The following is a 22,500-nucleotide window of genomic DNA, read 5'->3' as shown; positions in this document are numbered from 1 at the left end:
TGCTTTAAACCACTCTCAACATTCGCTGAAACTTGTCCAATGTTTGGTTAGGCCTAACGGTGTCCTACGCATATGCACCGTTTCTCCGGTTTATGTTGTTCCCACTAGCGAAAGTTGCGTCCTATGCGGTAGAGTTTGTATTCAGTTATATGCAACAAGTTACGTCAGGCGTCATTATCGTCATTTTGGAGGTATGTACAGATTCTGGCGGCAAATTGTTGTTAGCAATTAGGAGTTACATTATGCCAGAGCGTGGGAGCGTCTCCTGGTAGTGCTTTGTTTTATCTATGTGTGGCTTATGTAGGGATTTAGTTTTTAGTCATTTGAGTCCTTCATTTGTTTTTTGTTTTTTTCGGTGATATTGATAGTGAGAACATTCCTTTCTTTGCCTTATCCTGGCTGTGGGTAGGATAGTATAAGTTGATAAACAGGAAAGTACTCTGTAGACCTAAGCTTACCACCAGCACAAGTACGCCACTTTTTTTTCTACTTCTTCTCTATAAGGTAAGGATTAAATTCCAGACAGTACGAGATCTTCCCTTCTTTTTCCAGATACCTCAGGAATGTATATCTATACACCTTTCTGACAGCATCCAATTCTTTCCCCGTAGTGCATGTTTTGAATCAACACATTTATTTCTAAAAGACCCCAGATCTGTAGTACTACATTCACTCGAAACCTTCTCTTCACAGCACTCCTTCTTCATCAGAATGAACCGAGGAAGTGTTTCAGGTGTCTGCATCCTTTTCATAACAGAAAGAAGCATGAGTTAATGTTAAAATAAAACCTTTTTTTCTGTGGTATTTAGTCTGAATATTTATATTTCAACACCAAGGAAACTTTGTTGGTGGTTCAACGGTTCTTCTGCAAGCGAGGACTTAGCACTGAAGATTAAGCTGGCCCGGATAGGTCGGCGTAATGTTGTATTTTTGTTTTTTGTGTTTTATTTTTTATACCCAAACCCTACTGCTGTGGTATGCCATCTTCTGTATTATACTTTCCCTTACCTTAATTCCCATTCCAGATACAAACCTTAAAAGTGGGAACTATTGATTCACAGAATTTCCTTAGATTAGCCTACAGATTTTTAAGCCCATCCCGAGGAGTATCAGGCTTCTTGAATCTTTCTGCAATTCCCAACTCGAAAGTACTTTGGAACTAAACTTATCAACCTTTGCAGTATCAAACCCAATGGATCCCATCACCCCTACCCCCTCCCTCCCTCCCTCCACAAACACTCCCAAGTCCCCAGAATGCACGGCATGGCCCCACTCATAACATGGGCGCCCTGTTGCTTTGCAGCCATGTTTGTGCTTCAAGACATGATGGATGTGGTGCGCCAGATCGGACACCTCCGTCGGCATCACCTCCACGCCCTCATGCACGGGGTCTTGCAAGAGTTCTCTTTCTATGAAGTGAGTGAGGTCTTTACTGCGCTGGATAATATCGTACTGCGTTGTCAGGTAAGTCGGTCTGTAGGCCTAGGTTGGCTGTGCTGTGATCTGGGTGTTTGCGTCAAGCTCTCTCAGCCTTTGCAAGATTCTCAAGAGCCATGTCATGTAAGCAAGCTTTTTTGTAAGTTTTTAACTTCTTGCTGCCATGTTTTGTGTTAAGTAGTTGGTAGTATTGGTGGTAAAATTCTATCTATGCATGCTTGTGCTAGTGTGTGCTATAGTGTCTTCACTCATAGACCATACATACCTCACTTTCTACACCAATTTATAGAATGACCTAAGTTACTTAGGTCTAAGTTTGAAGAGAAAATGTTAGAAGCTAGCATGTATGCTCTTACGTACTGGCTTAACATTTGAGTATAGACAACTGATCATAACCTCACTACAATACTTGTCTTTAGAAGAGACGCCTCAAGTCTGATTTTGCAGCATATTTCACCCGAAAGTTGTTCGGCCTTTTTACCATTAATGTTTACTAGCAGACATAACACCCATTATAGTAAGAATGTCTGTTTTAACGCCAGGAGTCGCTACGATGGTTGCTGTGCAGGCTATAGTGTTTTGCCCATTAGATGGGGGTGGGGGTAGGTAGGATGAAACCCCATTATAAACCATCTTAGGGGTAACCACTCTAACACTACCAAGTTTCATGCCCATCGGACCAGCCGTTTGGCCGTGATTGAATGACAGACGGACGGACAGACAGACAGAAATAACGCCCATTATAGTAAAGATTATAGTAAGATGGTGACCCCTTACGATTTTCAGTCTCACGGTCCTCTGTGATTTGAAGTGTGTAATGGCAGCACAGTTTAATTTTTCTAGGTCCAGCAGATTCTGGAATGTTTATTGAAAACAGAAAGAATTTTGTAGCCAGTTCTTTTGGCAAAAACATTGCCACTACTGTTTTTTTTACCTGTAAATGCAAAAATGGTTTGTGTCAATTTCTAAACGAATGCAGAGGGAATGCAGGCAAGATAAAATATATAGAAAAGGCATTTGGATGTAGAAGTTATGCATTAAAGATAAAATGTAAAAATTATGCAGATACAACAATTGACAGCTTACAACAGCAGGTGACTCACGAGATGAAAGACAGATTGATTGATTGATTGTAGTACTTCTTGGCGTCGCAACGAATAGGTTATTGACTCCGTGAAAGACAGATCCGCTATACCGTCTCTCAGTCCAGAGACCCATTTCCAGGCCGAGTATTTTAATGCAATTAATCAAACGGCCGATGGCACCGGTGACGATAATGTAACCTAATTTCATTCGGAAGACTATTTTTACGCTCGTCAATCCTAAAAGGTATATGGAAATGAGTCTTGAGATCGAATCAAGGTAAGTAGAAGAAGAAGAAGATGAAGATGAAGGGGATCTGACCGTGCTCAAGATTCTTTCTAAAGTTATATGAAGTCGGTCGGCATTATGCAAATGACCCTGTACCTTCTGGCTCATAATTGAGACTTCTTCAATTCATGTAAATTTTGTCTCTACACCCCCACCCCTCCCCTCTCACAAGTAAAAGGCTATTAGAATTCTACAGTTAAGAGGGTTCTGGAATATTCATGGGTCAAGTTATGTGTGAATTTCTTCTATTTTTTTTATTATTATTATTTTGGGTTTGGGTTGTTACTCCGAGTCCAGAGAACACTTATGTTTGATTTGTATGTCTTTAAAGTCGAGTTTGATAGATCTCTGTCTTTGGAATCTAGAGTTCTAGTTTATAGATGTCTGTCTGTGAAATCCAGAGCTCTAGTTTATACATCTCTGTCTGTGAAATCTAAAGCTCTAGTTTATAGACCTCTGTCTGTGAAATCTAGGGCTGTAGTTTATAGACCCCTGTCTGTGAAATCCAGAGCTCTAGTTTATAGACCTCTGTCAGTAAAATCAAGAGCTCTAGTTTATAGCTCTCTGTCTGTGAAATCTAGAGGTCTGTAGATATCTGTCTGTGAAATCTAGAGCTGTAGTGTATATAACTCTGTCTTTGAAATCCAGAGTTCTATTTTAAAGATCTCTGTCTGTGAAATCTAGAGCTCTAGTTTATAGATCTCTGTCTTTGAAATCTAGAGCTCTAGTTTATAGATCCCTGTCTTTGAAATCTAGAGCTCTAGTTCATAGATCTCTGTCTTTGAAATCTAGAGCTCTAGTTTATAGATCCCGGTCTGTGAAATCCAGAGTTCTAGTTTAAAGATCTTTGTCTGTGAGATCTAGAGCTCTAGTTTAATATCTCTGTCTGTAAATTCTAGAGCTCTAGTTTATATATCTCTGTGAAATCTAGAAATCTGTAGATCTCTGTCTGTGAAATCTAGAGCTATAGTTTATAGACATCTGGCTGTGAGATCAAGAGCTCTAGTTTATAGATCTCTGTCTGAAATCTACAGCTGTAGTTTATAGACCTCTCTCTGTGAAATCCAGAGCTCTATAGATCTCTGTCTGTGAAATCTAGAGCTGTTGTTTATAGACCTCTGGCTGTGAAATCTAGAGCTCTAGTTTATATAACTCTGTCTGAAATCTAGAGCTCTGCAGATCTCTGTTTTTGAAATCTAGAGCTCTGTGGATCTCTGTCTGTGAAATCTAGAGCTCTGTAGATCTGTGTGTCTGAAATCTAGAGTTGTAGTTTATAGACCTCTGTTTGTGAGATCAAGAGCTCTAGTTTATAGATCTCTGTCTGAAATCTACAGCTGTAGTGTGCTCTCCGTTTCATAATACTGCAATGTAGCAGCATATTTTCGTTTAATGTCACTCATTATACCCTTTTCTGACTCTCGTGGACATTGCATGAAAATATTGACCTTGACCTGCTCTGTGGCTTTGACCTTTGATTGTTGAAGGTCAGGCCAGTTCACTCAAGCCAGAAGGGTGCGCTGTCAAAAGTTCTGCAACTTTGAACTTGGAATTTATTCCAGATTCTTAATAGATTATTTCAGTAGCATTTAGACGAGTGCATTCTAAAATTCCGTGATGGGCAGTTCATGAACACAAAGGAAAGGGGGTAATAAATACCGGATCATTCAATTGCCATTTAACAGCAGACGCCTCAAACGCTGCCAGACAGACGTATGAGTCTCAATACACGGTGCCTGACGTATGATGATTTACAGCCAGCTCGCGGTGCATGCTAGGTGGAGTTGGAGATTTGCTTCCGTACAGAGAATTTTAGTTTTAAGACTGTTTAAGATATTACTTACATAACTGTGGGATTTTTGGCAATATTTGCAGGAGATATGTGTGTGACATTAAGATTAATAGGAGTTTGTGTGTCGATTAGATAAAATCGGAAAGATGACACTCACGACAAAATTATCGTACTTGTATATGTTGCCTGTCATGCGTAAACAAAGATTAGTAAAAATCCTCAAATGTCACTTGCAATAAGCATTTACATCTTTAGCTCTTATTTATTTATATATCTAAGTTTTTGCACACGTGGGTAAATCATTTTTAGTCGTTTGTTCGACGTACTCATGGCCTTATTAACTTTTTCTTAGAAACTTGTGATGGTGAGGACTCGGTCTACTCTAGACCACTTGGCAGTGAGTGAACGAACTTGTTAGCAGTTAGTCCTACAAGTAAATCTTTAGAGTATTCTCTTCAGCCCAGGGGTGCGACCCGTAACAGTCTACCGAGGGATTTTCAAGATTTTTTTTTTTTTTTTTTTTTAATCACAGTCCTCCAATTCGACTGGGTGGTATTTATAGTGTGGGGTTCCGGGTTGCATCCTGCCTCCTTAGGAGTCCATCGCTTTTCTTACTATGTGCGCCGTTTCTAGGATCACACTCTTGTGCATGAGTCCTGGAGCTACTTCAGCCTCTAGTTTTTCTAGATTCCTTTTCAGGGATCTTGGGATCGTGCCTAGTGCTCCTATGATTATGGGGACAATTTCCACTGGCATATCCCATATCCTTCTTATTTATATTTTCAGGTCTGATACTTATCCATTTTTTCCCTCTCTTTCTCTTCAACTCTGGTGTCCCATGGTATTGCGACATCAATGAGTGATACTTTCTTCTTGACTTTGTCAATCAACGTCACGTCTGGTCTATTTGCACGTATCGCCCTATCTGTTCTGATACATAGTCCCTGAGGATCTTTGCCGTGATCGTTTTCTATCACTCCCTCAGGTTGGTGCTCGTACCACTTATTACTGCAAGGTAGCTGATGTTTCTTGCACAGGCTCCAGTGGAGGGCTTATTATTATTATTATTATTATTATTATTATTATTATTATTATTATTATTATTATTATTGGAATTCAAGCTTCCAAAGAGTATTGATGAAGGTGTTCATTAGGAAGAAGCGAGAGGAAGTAAAGGGGAATACAGACAGAAGAGACCTCACTTATTAAAGAAGAAGAAAATTGATTAACATATTGATAAATTGATATATAGACTAGGAAGAAGAAGAAGAAGAAGATGAAGAAGAAAGAGACACTTATTATAGAAGAAGAAACTCAATTAATAAATTGATAAATAGACTAGGAAGTTGATGAAGAAGAAAGAGACCACACTTATTAAAGAAAAAGAAAATTAATTAGTAAATTGATAAATTGACCAGGAAGAAGAAGAAGAAGAAGAAGAAGAAAAAAGAAGACCACACTTAATATATAAAAGAAAATTAATTAGTAAAATGACAAATAGACCAGGAGGAAGAAGAAGAAAAAGTAAGAAGAGAAGAAGAAGAAGAAGAAGAAGAAGAAGAAGAAGAAGAGAGAGAGAGAGAGAGAGTATAGAGATAGCGAGAGAGAGAAAGAAAGAAGAAGAAGAAGGAAGAAGAAGTGAAGAGGAAGAGATGAGAGAGAAGAGGAGACCTACCTATACCATTTGTCCAGCGATTCGTCGTCTTCTACTCTCATTCATAAGAGAGAAGGACGTAGTATTTGCCAAACACAAAAGGCAGCCCCTCAGTTCAGGGGGACCTTTGCACTGAAGTTTATGGACCAGCAAATGAACCCTACGCAGGAGGGTCAAGAGTAAACAAACAAACAAGTACACACACATACACACACACACACACACACACAGAATAGCCATGGTTTCAAAACTTTCAAAATTAATTTTAATTTGCCAAGCAAATTTCGTGTAATAGACGTATTAAATTCGTCAGAATAGGAAGTAAGAGCGTAAAAAAGTTAAGTACATCTTAGTTTAACCGGACCACTGAGCTGATTAACAGCTCTCCTAGGGCTGAGCCGAAGGACTAGATATTCTAACATGGCTAGGATCCTACCAGTTGGTGACCTAGCAACGGGACCTACAGCTTACTGTGGGATCGAACCATATTATATCGAGAAATGAATTTCTGATCTCCAGAATTACATTCCTCTGATTCTATGTTGGCAGAGCGGGGAATCGAACTTACGGCTACCGAAGCAGTAGGCTAGCACGCAACCCACTCGTCCAACGAGGAACATGAAGAGCGGAGGTTGCATGAGTGTAGGTTAAACCCAATGTTATACTGAGTAGTGAAGTTATTACAGCAAAAAGGTTGACAAAAAAGGGTATATGTTATTAATGGGTGCGGGAAGAGAGAGTTACAAGGATTAGGATTAGGATGTCTCAAAGATTTGTTAGTCCATCCTAAGAGGAGACATCGTGTGTTCACTTATCTCTAGGATCAGGTTTTAATGTTCATTCACAGCGTCCTAATGATTTTGTCTAGCTTTCTAAATTTTAAACTCTTCCACAATGTTGCTGTTTACAACTTCTGGTGGCAGTTTATTCCATGTGTCACATATCTTGTATGTAAAGAAGTTCCCACAGTTGGATGTGTTGTATCTCTTCAGCTGTAGTTTCCATCCATTATTTCTTGTCTGGTTTTCGTTTAACGTAAACAGGTCACTGTCTACTTCAGTATTTTGAATGTTTCTATGAGTTGTCCTCGCAATCGTCGTGTTTCTAAGCCATGCATGTTCAGGCTCTCTACCAGTCGTCTTCGGTAACCTATTCGCTTGATGGATGGTTTTGACTTTGTGGCTCTTGCTTGTACCCCTTCTAATCTCTTTATGTCCTTTCTTAGTGTTGGTGACCATCACTTCCGGAATTAAACCCTACCATTTTCACCTCCTCTGGGGCACCGGGGCTCATTTGGGGAAGGAAAGATAAATCGCATATGTGTGTGTGCGCGCGCGCAGACGAATGAGTGACAGCCGTCACATTCGAGTGTGAAAGAGATAACATGTCGTTTCGCGACGTTGCCAAGCTATAAACATGGGTCCAGTGCCACAGCCTCTCTCTCTCTCTCTCTCTCTCTCTCTCTCTCTCTCAAAACCCATTTAATTTCTTGGTCATAGGGGTCATTGCAACCTATATTGCCGCTTGCACCTTACTACTAAGGTATGCTGCAAGTTCCTGTAACGAATGAAATTAAGCCTAAGATCAAGGTATTACATTCAGGCATTTTGAAACCATAGAATTACATTATTATAAGTCTGAAAAAAACTGAAAATTGAATCAATAAACTCACGTGAGTATAATACTTAAACCAGACATATTTTGAAGAGAAATGTGGGAATATTGCATTAATAAAATCTGACGTGAAAAGACGTGACAAAGATATAATTTTTTATACACGGGAAATTACGTTACTGAATTTTTAAATGATAACATTATCTTTCATGAACTCTTAAAACCATAATATTACCTTTGACGAATACTGAAACTGTTAAATTACTTTTAATAAATTTTTAAGCCATATAATTTCCTTTAATTTTAAATGTTAAAACCTTAAAGTTGCCTTTAATAAATTCTAAAAATAAAAAAAATTGCCGTTGATAAATTTTAAAACCATAGAATTACATTTGATAAATTCTAAAACCATGAAATTACATTTGATAAATTTTAAACCCAGAAAATTACCTTTTATAAATTCTAAAACAGAAAATTACCTTTGATAAATTTAAACCCAGAAAATTACCTCTAATAAGTTCTAAAGCCATAAAATTACCTTTGATAACTTTTAAAACCATAAAATTACCTTTTATAAATTCTTAAAACAGAAAATTACCTTTGATAACTTTTAAAAACCAGAAAATTTTCTTTAATAAATTCTAAAACTCTAAAATTGCTTCTAATAAATTCTTAAATTATTAAATTGCCTTTGATAAATTCGAAAACCAGAAACTTACTTTTAATAAATTCTATAACCTTACAATTACATTTAATCAATTCTAAAACCATAGAATTAACTTTGATAAATTCTAAGACCATAAGATTATATTTGGTAAATTCTAAAACCTCAAAATTACCTTTAATAAATTCTAAAAAGATATAATTACCCGTAATAAATTCTAAAGCCATAAAATTAGCTTTAATAAATTCTAAGACCATAAAATTATATTTGGTAAATTCTAAAACCTTAAAATTACCTTTAATAAATTCTAAGAAGATATAATTACCCCTAATAAATTCTAAAACCATAAAATTACATTTGATAAAATACAAAACCTTAAAATTACCTTTAATAAAATCTAAAACCTTAAATTTACCTTAATAAATCCTAAAAGCGTCCATGTCACCGAGACCGCTCATCTAGAATTAAACCGCATTATACCTGCTTCCTGCTCCCATGATAATTACAGAAACAAAGGCACAAAAAAAAAATAGCTTATTTTCACCACGCACGACTTCAAATTAGTGGGAGTTTTACATTTAACTTTTTTTTTTTTTTTTTTTTTTTTTTTTTTTTTTGAGTCGTCGAATGCTGTCCGCTGCTTTTTGGCTAAGGTGTTGCCAGGTCGATGTAGACCTGTCAAGTATCTGTGGTCCTAGTGGTAAAGGTTAAAGACTGAATATATTGACGATAATACATAAACTTTTAATGAAATAAATTAATATATATATATATATATATATATATATATATATATATATATATATATATATATACATAAATGATAAATAAATAAATAACAAAATGTGTTTAACGTTTAAAAAAAACCTTCCAGGGATTTTTTACCATATTTATTCTCTCCTTGAAAGGGGTGAGGTTGCAAGCCCTGCACCCTACTTTTGACCTCAGTAGAAGTTAGTACCCATTTACAGTTGATGGACTCTTGGGTGGGCCACGTGTGTGTATGTGTTTGTGTGTGTGACAATTTTTCATTTAGAGAACTCATATTCACCAACAACAGAAGTTGTTCGTTAGATTCGTCGAAACTTCCTAGATATATCAAGGTGTGATCCGACCTCCAGCTTACTCGGGTCGCGTGCTAAAATCTGCAGTCAAATAGAGCATTGTTTCACCAACGAAAATTAAAATCAATACGCTCTATTTTATTAGAAATAATTGTTCTGTACTGTTTAACATACACGTTATTTATTTTTTTACATTTCCATTCAAATAAATAAATCACAAATGTCCTATTCTAAAATTCCTGTATCTTTAACTCGACTCGAATTTTTCAGACATTTTTAGGCTTTCCTCACCTTCCCCCCCCCCCCCCCCCCCCCCCCCACAACAAGCGCAGCAATAACAAAGCAGGTTGTAGGCTTACTCCCCGAGTAAGCGAAAATGGCTGGAATTGAGCATAGTTGGCAATGATCATAACCCATCTTACTTGGAAAACCCTGAGTCCAAGAATAAAAGTAGTTTTTAGGGTTACTCCCCGAGTGAGCGAAAACAGGGTGAAATGTCAATGGTAAACGAATAAATGACGAAATAATCTCTCAACTTCATTACAAGTTCCTCATTTCCCGTCTCTAAGAGTCAGGTCATACACTTGAAACTTCATCCTGTAATATCTCGTGAAAAGGTTCTGAAATTCTCTGAGTCTTCAGCAATAGAAACCTGCTGTCTAAGATTATAGCAGATGCCGATAAAGGCCTCCCATTAATTCCTTTTGCTGTACCTCCTCCTGTATTCTCTGTCTACCATCTTACTCGCCCAGTACAACCGCTTTTGATGTTTTCGTCCTGTTAACATTTGAAACCTTTTTACTCACAGTTTTCCTTCCAGCGCTGAATGACCTCATAGTTCCCGGAGCTTGGCCTTTGGCATAAATTCTATATTCCAGTTATAATCCCAAAGATCCTCCCTCGATACTTTGTTTGCTTTCTCTATATCCCTGTGGGTAGTGGTCCAACTGTTGCCATTGACTTGGGCACCGTGGATGATAGTGCCCACGGTCAACCCCAGTAACAGTGGATGGGGGCGGGCACTCAAGGCCACCGTTCACGCAGTGACCGGAGTTAGGTGACCTTGGGGCATGCAGAAGTAGGAGTGTAGACGAGTGAGGGTATCTACAGAAAGGGGTGGTGGTCGCCTTTCATCATTCTGATTCGCTTTGTGAAACTTAGTGGATGGATTATCCCTTAATTGTGTATATCTATATTATATATTTATTATATATATTATATATATTATATATTATATATATATATTTATATATATAGTTAACATACATATACATATACATTATACTCGTAGAAGGATCCACAGTAATACTCTTGTTTATCAAGACGAAATACATTTTTGTAGAAATATTTACAAAGATCAACTCCACAGAGGGATGGACGAAAGGTGTAATAATCTTTGTAAATATTTCTACAAAAAATGTATTTCGTCTTGATAAACAAAATTATTACTGTGTATCTTTCTACTGATTACTTAGAAGCACGATACGGTGGTTTTTATGGTGCATATATATATATATAATATATATATATATATATATATATATATATACATATATATATATATAACTATATATATATATATAGTTATATGAATATATATATGTATATATATATATATATATATATATATATATATATATATATAATATATATATATATATAGGGGAGAGTGGGGTAAGAAGCCCCCCTTAAGGAGAAATACTTATATTGTCTACACTATTTCAGTTATTGATATTGAGCTAACAGAGAAAGCTTTGTTATTGGAGTATCAACGATCATAATCATAAGAAGCTGTTAGCAATTTAGGATAGTAAAAACATGACCTGAAAAAAAAGAAAGGGGGCCTTTTACCCCTTGGTGGGGTAAGAAACCCACGGTGGGGGCTTTTTGCCCCATACCTAAGATATTGTGGTACTTCATGAAAACTACCATTTAATTTGAAAAGTAGACACCTATTTTTGCTAAATATAAAAAATTCCACCTTCCACACAAAAATATTCAAGAATAATGTTGGAAAATATACAAAAATTAATCTTAGAGTTCTTAGTTTCTTGTAAAACCTAGGAACTTTTTGGTATTTATAGGAACTGAAATCAGCAAAATTGTGAAATAAATTGACACTCCTCTACAGGACAACTGTAACAGCACAATTAGAAATAAATTCACTTTCTTTATATTGCACCAAGAATAACACATAAAAGAAATAATGGATAAGTTTTACATAAGAACAAAAATGACACAAGTAAAAAAGGTAGACTAATTTCCATTACATTACTCCATTCTCTCTGGCTAATGTCCTGTGACTTTGGTGGCCATCTGGAATTGTAATGTGCTTTTCTGCTCGACTTGGCTTAACAATTTTAACAAATTGATGTAGCCAGTCTACGAAACAAACTGCATCAGACCATCCATTTGCTGTGCATCTAGCAATTGATCCAGGTGAGCTGCCGATCATAAGTGGTGAAGTCGTCCTTTTACGGGCAAATATAAACATAAGAGGAAGACAAACTCCAGCTGCCTTCATTGCACAAATAAGATGCAGTCTGTCCTCTTTCACCACTGGTTACATGTCCAACTGATCAGATGGGGTAAAAAAAAACCCTGGGCGTCTTGCCCCAAAGCGTGGTGGGCCTTTTACCCCACTTGCCATTTTTTAAGAAAACTAAATCCACCTGTACCTCAATTGAGTTTTCAAGTCTGGATTGCATTGAAAGATATTTCTTAGCTCTCATTTAAAGTAACTGTAGTTAAAGTACTGACTTTACTGACAAGATGTGCGCACAGGATATCCCTTATATAGCACGCATACTTACATGAAATGTGTCCAAAGAAGAAAAATGCGTGCTGGCTTTGTCCCATTCTAGTTCTCCCTGGCTGTTTGTTATAGAAAGCTTCAGGTAGGTGTTACTGCACTGATCAGCTGACTAAGTTGCTATGATATGTCATAAGCAAGAAAATAGGGGGAGGCCTTTTACCCCATGGGGGCCTTTTACCCCATGGGGGCCTTTTATCCCACTCTACCCTATATTTATATGTATATATATATATATATATATATATATATAATATATATATATATATATATATATATATATATATATATATTATATATATATTGCTGACAGGCTCTATACTTTCATCTAAGCATATGGACACTATGATGATATATATATCCCCCCCCTATATATATATATATATATATATATTAGAATTCATCCGAAAACATTCCACACGCAATCTCATCTAAACTCATAAATGAAAAATGCCAATCAAAATTTATTTTCCATTTTTTTTTTTTTTTTTTTTTTTTTTTTTTTTTTTTTTTTTTTTTTTTTTTTTTTTTACAAAACGCATTACAAGAATTTCCGGCCTAAACATTTCGAGAACCCCTCGTTGATTGCAATAACGTAAATGCGCATTCTCATTTTCGATGCAATTGCGAAGTCTGTGTTCAGCTCGAGTATGTAGGTACGTCTCTCTCTCTCTGCTTGGCTAGAGGAATGCATAAATTTCGATCAAATGCCATATAATGCATGAAAGGCTTGTTTAAGTTATGTATGCGCAATGGAAGTGTAGGTTCCTTGATGTGTATATTATATATATGTGTTATATATGTATATGTATATATGAATAATATAAATATATATAATTATATTATGTATGCATTTAGTTTAATCATAAATATATATATATATATATATATATATATATATATATAGTATATGTAATAATAATATAAATATTTATATATATATATATATATGAGAGAGAGAGAGAGAGAGATGTATGTTATATAGATGTATACATATACACACGTATACATATATATGTGTGCGCGCGCGCGCATCTGCTTGTAAATATAAACAAAAATGCAGCATTTATCTCCGACATCCTTCAAAACAGGCAATAAATTAGCGGTGAGTACAATTACAGAAACGAAGCAATTTGCAATAAACGGGGCAAGTAATCAGCGTATATTTTATCGAAAACAACAACATATTTAATTTTTTTTTTCTTTTGCTAGGAGAACCAGCCATGATTCATTTTGGCTGCAAACAAAGCGAAGTGATTTAATTCAGGAAGACTCGTTTCAACTGATGTGAATTGAAGCCGGCCACCTGATCGGTTTATTTCGTCATCTGGATATTGTAATTGATTATCATTAGTCTTCATAAAATTCTAGGTAATGTTGATTATTATTATTATTATTATTGTTATCATCTATCTTTTCATGCATTACTGCATCTAGATATTGCAATTAATATTTATTGCCCTTCATAAAATTCTAGGTAATGCAAATATTATATATTATTATTAGATTATTATTATTATTATTATTATTATTATTATTATTAGCAAACTTTTATATACAGAAATTATGTATGAAAATTCGTAAAGTAACTTAGTCTACGGGCATAACCAGCTCCGTTTCAGGGAATCCCTTCTCATCCCCACCCCCACCCCCTTTGGAGGTGGGGGGAGGTAGGATGAAACCCCGTTACAAACCATCTTAGGGGTCCCCACCATAACCCTGCTAAGTTTCATGACCATCGGACCAGCCGTTTGGCCGTGATTGAATGACAGACGGACGGACATACATTACGCCCATTATAGTAAGATTACCACTCGGGACTCACCAGCAACGTGTTGAACCGTATTTCCATTGCGCACTAACAAATATTAGAAGACACTGAACCGTTTCCTAAACATTAGAAGAGGCTAAAGTCTAAACCTTTCCCTATATGTGAGAAGTTACTAAACCTTTTCTTATATATGTAAGAAAGCACTATGATACCATTTTCAATCTGTGAAAAGACACTAAACCGTTTTCTGTCAATCAGAAAACGCTAAATTGGTTTATGTCAGTCAGAAAACACTTAAGCTATTTTCTATATATCAACCGACACTAAACTATTTTATATTTATCAGAAAATAACTGTTTTCAATCAATCGGAAAACACCAAACCATTTTCTGTATATCAGGGAACACTGAACCGTTTTCTATACATCAGCAGACACTAAACTATTTTTATATATCAGAAAAGACTAAACCGTTTTGCATAGATATATCAGAAGACGCTAAATCGAATTCTGTGTATCAGCAATCACTATACCGTCTTCTAAAAGTCACTCATCTTCAACACCCACACACAATCATGATACCAGTGCCCCAACCGCTTTTGGGTACGTGCATGGCATCACTTCTAATGTCATCGAAGGGAATTTTGACGCATCTTCTCGTGACTCACAGGCCACAGGGTTCGTCTTACCCTTTACCAAGTCACCTTCCGCGTCGGCGCGGTGTGACCTTGGGTGCTAAAATACCCATCCGCTTTGGGTATTTTGAGGCCCTTGGCACGTGTGATTTGAGCTGAGACTGCGTCATAATATACTTAGTTCTTTTTGTAACCACGTGCCCTCCTTCTCAACTTTTTAAAGGGTTGCTAGCCTCGGGCACTCTCTTTGATCTGGCGTCAAAATGCCCCCGGGCTTCGTTCCTGAGCGATCCGGGACCCCTTGGGCATTTTCCTGTAAATTCTGCCCCAATGTGCATTGAATTATTTGAGAGGAGGTCAGTTGAATGCGAAGGGTACTAATAGGCTTATTTGTGTAAAAAATTTTTCATGCTATAATATTTATTTTAGTGTAGTTTTAAATAAAGCTGAATGTTTGTGATATACTGAAGTATATAAAAAAAAGCAAAGTAAGATAAATAAAAGGTCATAATGTGTAGTTTCAGTTAACGAAAATAGAAATTTTAAAAATTTGCCATAAATTTTGTAGATACGAAAATAATTTTTGGACCGTGCAAAACCTGGATGAATTATCTTAACAATGACATACAGTTTATTGTTATTCATTCCAACCATTACTATTTATGCAAACCATCCTTGGTATTGCTACACTATATGTATAAACACATTTAAAATTAATTTCATTGTGAACCGGTAACTTTTTTTCGTTTATAGCACAGAGACAAGGGAAAGAATTATTTTGACGTTTACCCAGATTTTGACGTAAATACGTTGATATTCAGGATATAGGGAGCTTAAGCAGTTAAGTAAAATGATGCAAATAATGTGTTTTATGAATTATGAATATGATGGAGTTGCAGAGTTGCATCATCATTCAAATGTCACTTTCGACGGCACGTGTACAATAATGAATTAATAATAATAAAAAAATATTAGAACGGACGTGTGTATATGCAGGGAAGCTGGCTCTTTGATGAACACCCCAACCCATCCTCCACCCACCCCGACCACACACCCCCCCCCCCCCCCCCCCCCACCTCCTCCACATCCCAACCCTAAAAATATTTTCACCTGTCTCTGCCTTTTTTTTTGTTTTTTTTTTTTGTTCATTTAATAGACAAACGGATGGTCAGTACGTGATTCCTCAGTTGCAAAAGTTCTCTCTCCTCTCTCTCTCTCTCTCTCTTACACGGTAAAAATAACATCTTTATCAGATTCTCTCTCTCTCTCTCTCTCTCTCTTCTCTTTTTTTTTCTCCAGGTAAAAACTTTTTTAATTAAGATTCTCTCTCTCTCTCTCTCTTCATGGTAAAAAATTTAATTTTAGATCTCTCTCTCTCTCTCCTCTCTCTCTCTCATATTCAGCTCTTATTTTGTGCTGTGCAGTTTTTTAAAATAGTGTTAGTGCAAGGGCTAACTGCTACCCACATTTCCGTCTCATAATCTCTCTCTCTCTCTCTCTCTCTCTCTCTCTGCACTTATTTTGTGCTATGCAGTTCCAAAAAATATAATGTTAGTGCAAGTGCTAACTGCTAACCAAATGTCTAATGATTATGTCACATCAGATAGTTCCATTATTTTACCTTTAATGATAACTGATCTCTTCTTTATGTATTTCCTCGTATCTTCTGTCATTTCTTCTTATTTATATTTCCTCTTATCTTCTGTAGTGCCTTTTAGAGGAACACCACCATATTCTTTGGAAGCTTGAATTTCAAGTTAGTGGCCCCTTTGGTGGTCTTGTTCTTTACGAATAAGGTTCAATTTCTGAATAATAATAATAATTATTATTTGGAACATTGTTTACGTTCCAGCAGTCATTTTTTTTCCAGGTTTGCAATTTAGCTATGGATTACGAGGTTCCCTCTGTAGCACATTCGTTCTTTGACCCCAAATGGAAAATTTGATGGTATTCCCGAAATTCCTTGGGAAATTCATGGATGAAACTCAAACATAATAGTTTGATGAGCCTTCATTCTGTGCATGTCATTATTGTTATTTTTGTTCCTTTCTTCTTTGCTTCATTATCGCGGAATTTTGAGTTCCTTGATATATTTTTCTTTCATTTGTTATTATGTATTGATATTTTAGTTTATATTCGAGTGTATTTAATCCCTCAAGTCCATTTGGAAACAAGGAACAGACAACAGGACATACTTACAAACAAGATAATAAACATGAGGACTTAAAAAAACATATATATATGTAGTATATATATATATATATATATATATATATATATATATATAAATATATATATATATAATATTAAATATATATATATATATATATATATATATATATATATATATATATATATATATATATATATATATATATATATATATATTCATTACGAAAGTTGTACGAGCGGGAAGTGGGTTACAATAAGGCATGAAAACCCAAGTATGAGTGAGAAGCCCTCACTTCAGTACCTGACCTAATCCTTCAAAGACCGACGAAGAGGTTAACCTGACGGAGGCGTGGAAGTTATAACTCGGTGTCTGAGTTAAGTGGGAGGTGCCGTTATACCCCCCCCACTGGTAATTAGTGACGTCCTACGTGTACTCATGTGGTTTCTGGGTATTTTATGGACCCAGTTTGTTCCTGGGTACACATATTCTTAGTCCCCTAGATATTCACGGGAAACATCTCTCAACTGCCCTGAATAATGAGTAACAGGGAACGCTACCGTGTCTTGTTATTTTATTATTATTATTATTATTCACGGCCACAATTACCCTATATCTACGGAATCAAACTTATTTGTTCGTATTTATTGAAACTTGTAAAATTAGTTTAGGAGAGTTTTTATTATTATTATTATTATTATTATTATTATTATTATTATTATTATTATTATTATTATTATTATTATTATTATTATTCCGGAAGGAGACCCTCTCGTAGACATGTTTTGTTAAAAATGACTGCTGCTTCAGCACTATTAATCTTATAAAGAGTCTTCTCTATCTTTCTGATGACGGCTTTCTCGTTGTTGCTTAGACTGGCGAGCAACGCACCAAAGGGCATGGTAAAATTCGGTTGAGTCATTTGATTTATTATTGCTTATACAATTCTCTTTCTCTCTCTCTCTCTCTCTCTCTCTCTCTCTCTCTAACGCGACGTTTCCTCCTGATCGACAGGACATTATCAAGCGATAACTGCTGAGGGACTGAATTCCAGTGGCGAGTCCATCTCCTTTTATCGTGGTATTGTGAGCTCTTGCGTACGGGCAGAGCACCTCTTCGGCAGGACGGGTTTTCATTGGTTCCCGGGAAGGTGACTCATACGGCGGGCGTTGACGAGTCTTGCAGACCTTCTCAGGTGGGGGGTATCACCGGGAGCCTCTTGATTGGCTTCTACCTGAGAGACGTCACCCATGGTATTATTCTCATGTCCGGTGTTCGTTTCATGCGCGCTGGTACTTTCGTTAGGGGGGAGGGGTGTGGTCCTCCTCACACACGTCGGTATCAGGAACGCTTCTTGGGTGGATTAAGGGAGGCTTTTCTTCGAGGATGAGCAGCGCTTCTAGGAGACGCAGACGTCGTGGGTCAGGTGCTCTCCCGATGATCTTAATATTCCTGACGATGTCGTCTCTCGTGATGTTTCTGTGGTGTACTACAAGGGCGTGCTACCTAATGGCGCCCTCCTGGGCGTGGCAGGAAATCCTCTTTGACAGGCGCATCGTCGTCATGCCGATGTAAATCCCAGGGCATCCTTGGACGGGGCATACGTATCGGTAGACGACGTTGGACTGTTTCAGGGGGTCTCCTACCGGTGGGGAGGGGTTGTTCTTCATCAGGAGGTCTTTCGTACGCCGATTCTTGTAGTAAATAATGAGGGACACTCTCTTTCCTTCCTCCATGGGGCGGACGTGTTCGTCTATTATTTTCTTCAGGCTGCTGCTTCTTCCTCCTTGTATTGGTGGTGCATGAAGGCTTTATAGAAAAGTTTGATATCCTCCGGGGGCGGAATGTTCCTTCTCTCTTCCTCCGTCATGTACCACTTGTCAAGGGCGGCTCGAGTTTCTCGGTTTACGAGTTTGTTCGAGTACCCATTGTTAATTAGCATCTGGGATGCTCGGTCGAGTTCGAGGTGTGTGTCCTGCCACGTCGAACAGTGCGAGAGGGCCCTCCTGACGAAGGCCCTGACGGTGGTGGTCTTGAACCGCGCAGGACACTCGCTATCACATTCAGCAAAGTCCGAGGTTCGTAGCTTTGGTGTATACTGTAGTCGCCAACTTCTGATTCGTCTTCGTGACAAGGACGTCGAGGAAGGGGAGCCGATCGTTGCTGCTGTACTCGACAGTGAAGTTGAGTGCGCTGTGCTGCAAGAACTGCTGCGAAGGGCTTTCTACCTCATCCTCGCAGTTCGGCTTGCACGAAGATGTCATCGATGTAGCGTCCCGTAAGTGCGGGGACATCTGTGTTGCGAGAAGACCCTTTCTTCCACTTCTCCCATGTAGAAGTTAGCGAAGAGGACTCTAAGGGGGACCCCATCGCTACGCCGTCCTTTTGGCGGTACATCCTGTCCTCGGTGGGTGGTGAAAAGGGGCTCTCTTCGTACAGATATCCAGCAGGGTTCTTAAGGAGTCTTCTGGGATGTTAGGGGTCTCATATCGGGATTCCTATATACCCGCTCCATGATGATCCCTATCGTCTCGTCGACTGGGACGTTGGTGAATAGGGACTCAACGTCTAAGGACGCCATGGGTTCCCGCACCGGGGGAGTCGCGGATCTTCTCCAAAAATTCCACCGATGAGGTGAGGCAGTACCTGGAGGGGATATAGGGGGTCAGAATTTTATTAAGGCGTTTGGCCAGAGCGTAAGTCGGGGCGGGCGTTTGGCTGATGATCGGGCGTAGGGGGTTGCCTTCCTTGTGGGTCTTCACATTCCCGTATAGGTAGCCGAGGCTGTAGTCACCTTGGATGGGCGGGAGGTGTGTGGCATTCGTAGCGGCATTCACGGCTGCGATGACCCGGTTGGCGTCGCGTTTGATGTCTTCCGTCGGGTTCTTCGTAAGTCTCTCGAACTTAGAGACATCAGACAAGATGGCGTCGAGTTTCTCGAAGTATTCCGAGGTGCTGATGAGCACGAACGCGGCTGTCTTGTCTGCACGCCTTACGGTGATGTCTTCCTTCTTCCGCCTTGCCTACCTAAGCGAAGAAGACATGCGTAACCGGGTTAGGGGCGTAACCCGTAAACTTGTCGCCCTCAACGGCGGTAAGCTACGCATTCAAGAAAAGACGCAGAGGTATATCAACCTCACTGCCTACCAGCCCACCCCTGAACAAAATGACATATTAAACCTCGGACTAAACTGCCACTTCATGTCAAAACCGAAGAAACACGAGAAACGCCGGGAGATTTGAGATGCTCCTCGACTCGATTCATGCAGTTTGGAATAGCAAAGAAGATCCTGACAACGACGGACGCCCTTCAACCTCTTCTGCTAGCAGAGGCCCTTACGGACAGGGGGTCATAATCGAGCGGCAGCCGCAGATCTGAAGAAGAAGGAAGACATCACCGCAAGAGCTCACAATACCACGATAAAAGGAGATGGACTCGCCACTGGAATTCAGTCCCTCAGCAGTTATCGCTTGATAATGTCCTGTCGATCAGGAGGAAACGTCGCGTTAGAGAGAGAGAGAGAGAGAGAGAGAGAGAGAATTAGAGAATTGTATGAGCAATAATAAATCAAATGACTCAACCGAATTTTACCATGCCCTTTGGTGCGTTGCTCGCCAGTCTAAGCAACAACGAGAAAGCCGTCATCAGAAAGATAGAGAAGACTCTTTATAAGATTAATAGTGCTGAAGCAGCAGTCATTTTTAACAAAATATTATTATTATTATTATTATTATTATTATTATTATTATTATTATTGACCTTTACCTGCCGAATGAAAATTATTACTTGTAATATTTGCCAAGATATGCGTTAAACGACACTAAGAGAGCAATAACTTGTAAAAGGAGCATCTTTAGGGTATGACGCCGGTATGTGAATGTATAAAATTAGAAATAAACAGGAGAAAATAGCTGATGATGAAGAAGGAACGATGGACACACTCGAAAAATTATTATGAGCAACGACAACGGAAATCAAAATATAACGACTGACATCTATGTTGTTGTCGTAAGTCGTACAACCCTTCCTGAATTTGTGATTATCAACGTCAAGAACGTGTGTGTCATTACGAGGGAGATCGACTTGTAGTTGAAGAAGGAGGAGGAGGAGGAGTAGTGAGGAGACGAGTGAGGAGAGACCCCACCTCATTAAGCTGTTTACTCAAGGGTACGAATGGTTTCGGCTGTGATTCATATTGAAGTAAGACTCCGTCCTCTTCCCTGACAACCTAACGTTAATAAGACTTCAATCGATCATGCTCACAGCTGAATCTATGTCCAGTTTCTCTGTTGTTTATTAGTTTATACCTATGTGCTTTTATATTTATATTTTAAACCTCTCACCTGCTTCTATTCGTTTTTGCTTTGTAGCGTCTTCTCACTCGCAGCTTATCAAGTGAATGACCTTTTCGGGTCACCAGAAATGACCTGAGTTTCTGACAAGATACCCAGCCAAAAAATTAAAAATAATAATAATAAAACACTGCTCAAACCAGGGCCAAATTCCTCTCTCGTGACTGAGTCACTAATTATTTAGAGGATCACCGGGTTCACTGGGGGTTTAGCGGTGTCTCGTCAAGATCTAATCCCCGACGCATTTGTCATTTATTGAAGCGGATGAATTAATACAATAGTTTACCTGGGGCGCGCTGCTATCCAGGTGAGCATCGATTGATCGGTATAATTAATTGTGGTGTGACTATCACATTATTATTATTATTATTTCCGTTACACTCGTCCTATTCGACTGGACGGTTTTTCATAGTGTGTGTGGAGTTCCTGGTTGCATCCTGCCCTCCTTTTAGTGATTTTGTTGAAGGAGTTGTGAGTTTATTGCTAACTAAAGAAAATGGGATATCGGAACAGTCGTTAGGTAAAGCCGTTTTCTATACCTTTGGTCTGGGTCATTGAAGTGGCTCTACTTATGAACCATCTGAGTTTGAGAGAGAGAGAGAGAGAGAGAGAGAGAGAGAGAGAGTGAGTTAAAGCAATTAAAAATAATGCTTGATAAAGCAAGACTACCATTAAACCAAAAATTTTGAGAGAGAGAGAGAGAGAGAGTTAAAGCCTAATTGAAAATAATTGCTTGATAAAGCAAGACTACCATTAAACCAAAATTTTGAGAGAGAGAGAGAGAGAGAGAGATAATCAAAGCCTAATTGAAAAATAAATGGTTGATAAAGACTGTATCACACCGGAATCAATTATTATTGTTTCGTCAACCTATTTTATTCTGAGAATCGAAAATGAAAATCAGAGAACTGGCCATTTCCTAAGCTCTGCCGGATGAAGCTTTCAGTTAATTAATATTTTTTTTTCCATTATTTTTTTCGCTTCATAAAATGTCAAATGTGATGTCTGCTGGAGCTTTAATGGACGAATTTGGAATATTTTGGGTAATCCCTTTTAATATATTAATGGAATTGCCTACGTGAATGTATTTGGATTTTACTTCTAAACATTATTTTTATTATATTTTTTAACCACCTTATAAAGATCTGGGCATTTGTTGAGAAATTTT

At 38.0% G+C, this 22,500-nt stretch overlaps 1 protein-coding gene across 7 annotated transcripts in view; it reads left to right on the top strand.

Annotated features, from left to right (window-relative positions):
• Positions 1-22,500, top strand: part of LOC135218494 (uncharacterized) — a 313,449-nt gene that overhangs the window by 268,254 nt on the left and 22,695 nt on the right. For 2 of the 7 annotated variants that reach the window (XM_064254844.1, XM_064254843.1), the window contains exon 2: positions 1,304-1,464. The exons of 4 other annotated variants lie outside the window; for them this stretch is intronic. In XM_064254844.1, the coding sequence (XP_064110914.1) occupies positions 1,306-1,464 (159 nt within the window). In that variant the 5' untranslated portion in view covers positions 1,304-1,305. Of the gene's footprint in view, positions 1-77; positions 192-1,303; positions 1,465-22,500 lie in introns of those variants that run through there. One more of the 7 variants, XM_064254847.1, reaches the window with a different exon arrangement.

This window comes from Macrobrachium nipponense, chromosome 9 (assembly GCF_015104395.2).
Source record: "Macrobrachium nipponense isolate FS-2020 chromosome 9, ASM1510439v2, whole genome shotgun sequence".
Lineage (NCBI taxonomy): Eukaryota > Metazoa > Arthropoda > Malacostraca > Decapoda > Palaemonidae > Macrobrachium > Macrobrachium nipponense.
Note: the sequence above shows the minus strand (reverse complement) of the source record. Positions and strands in the feature narration are given on the sequence as shown.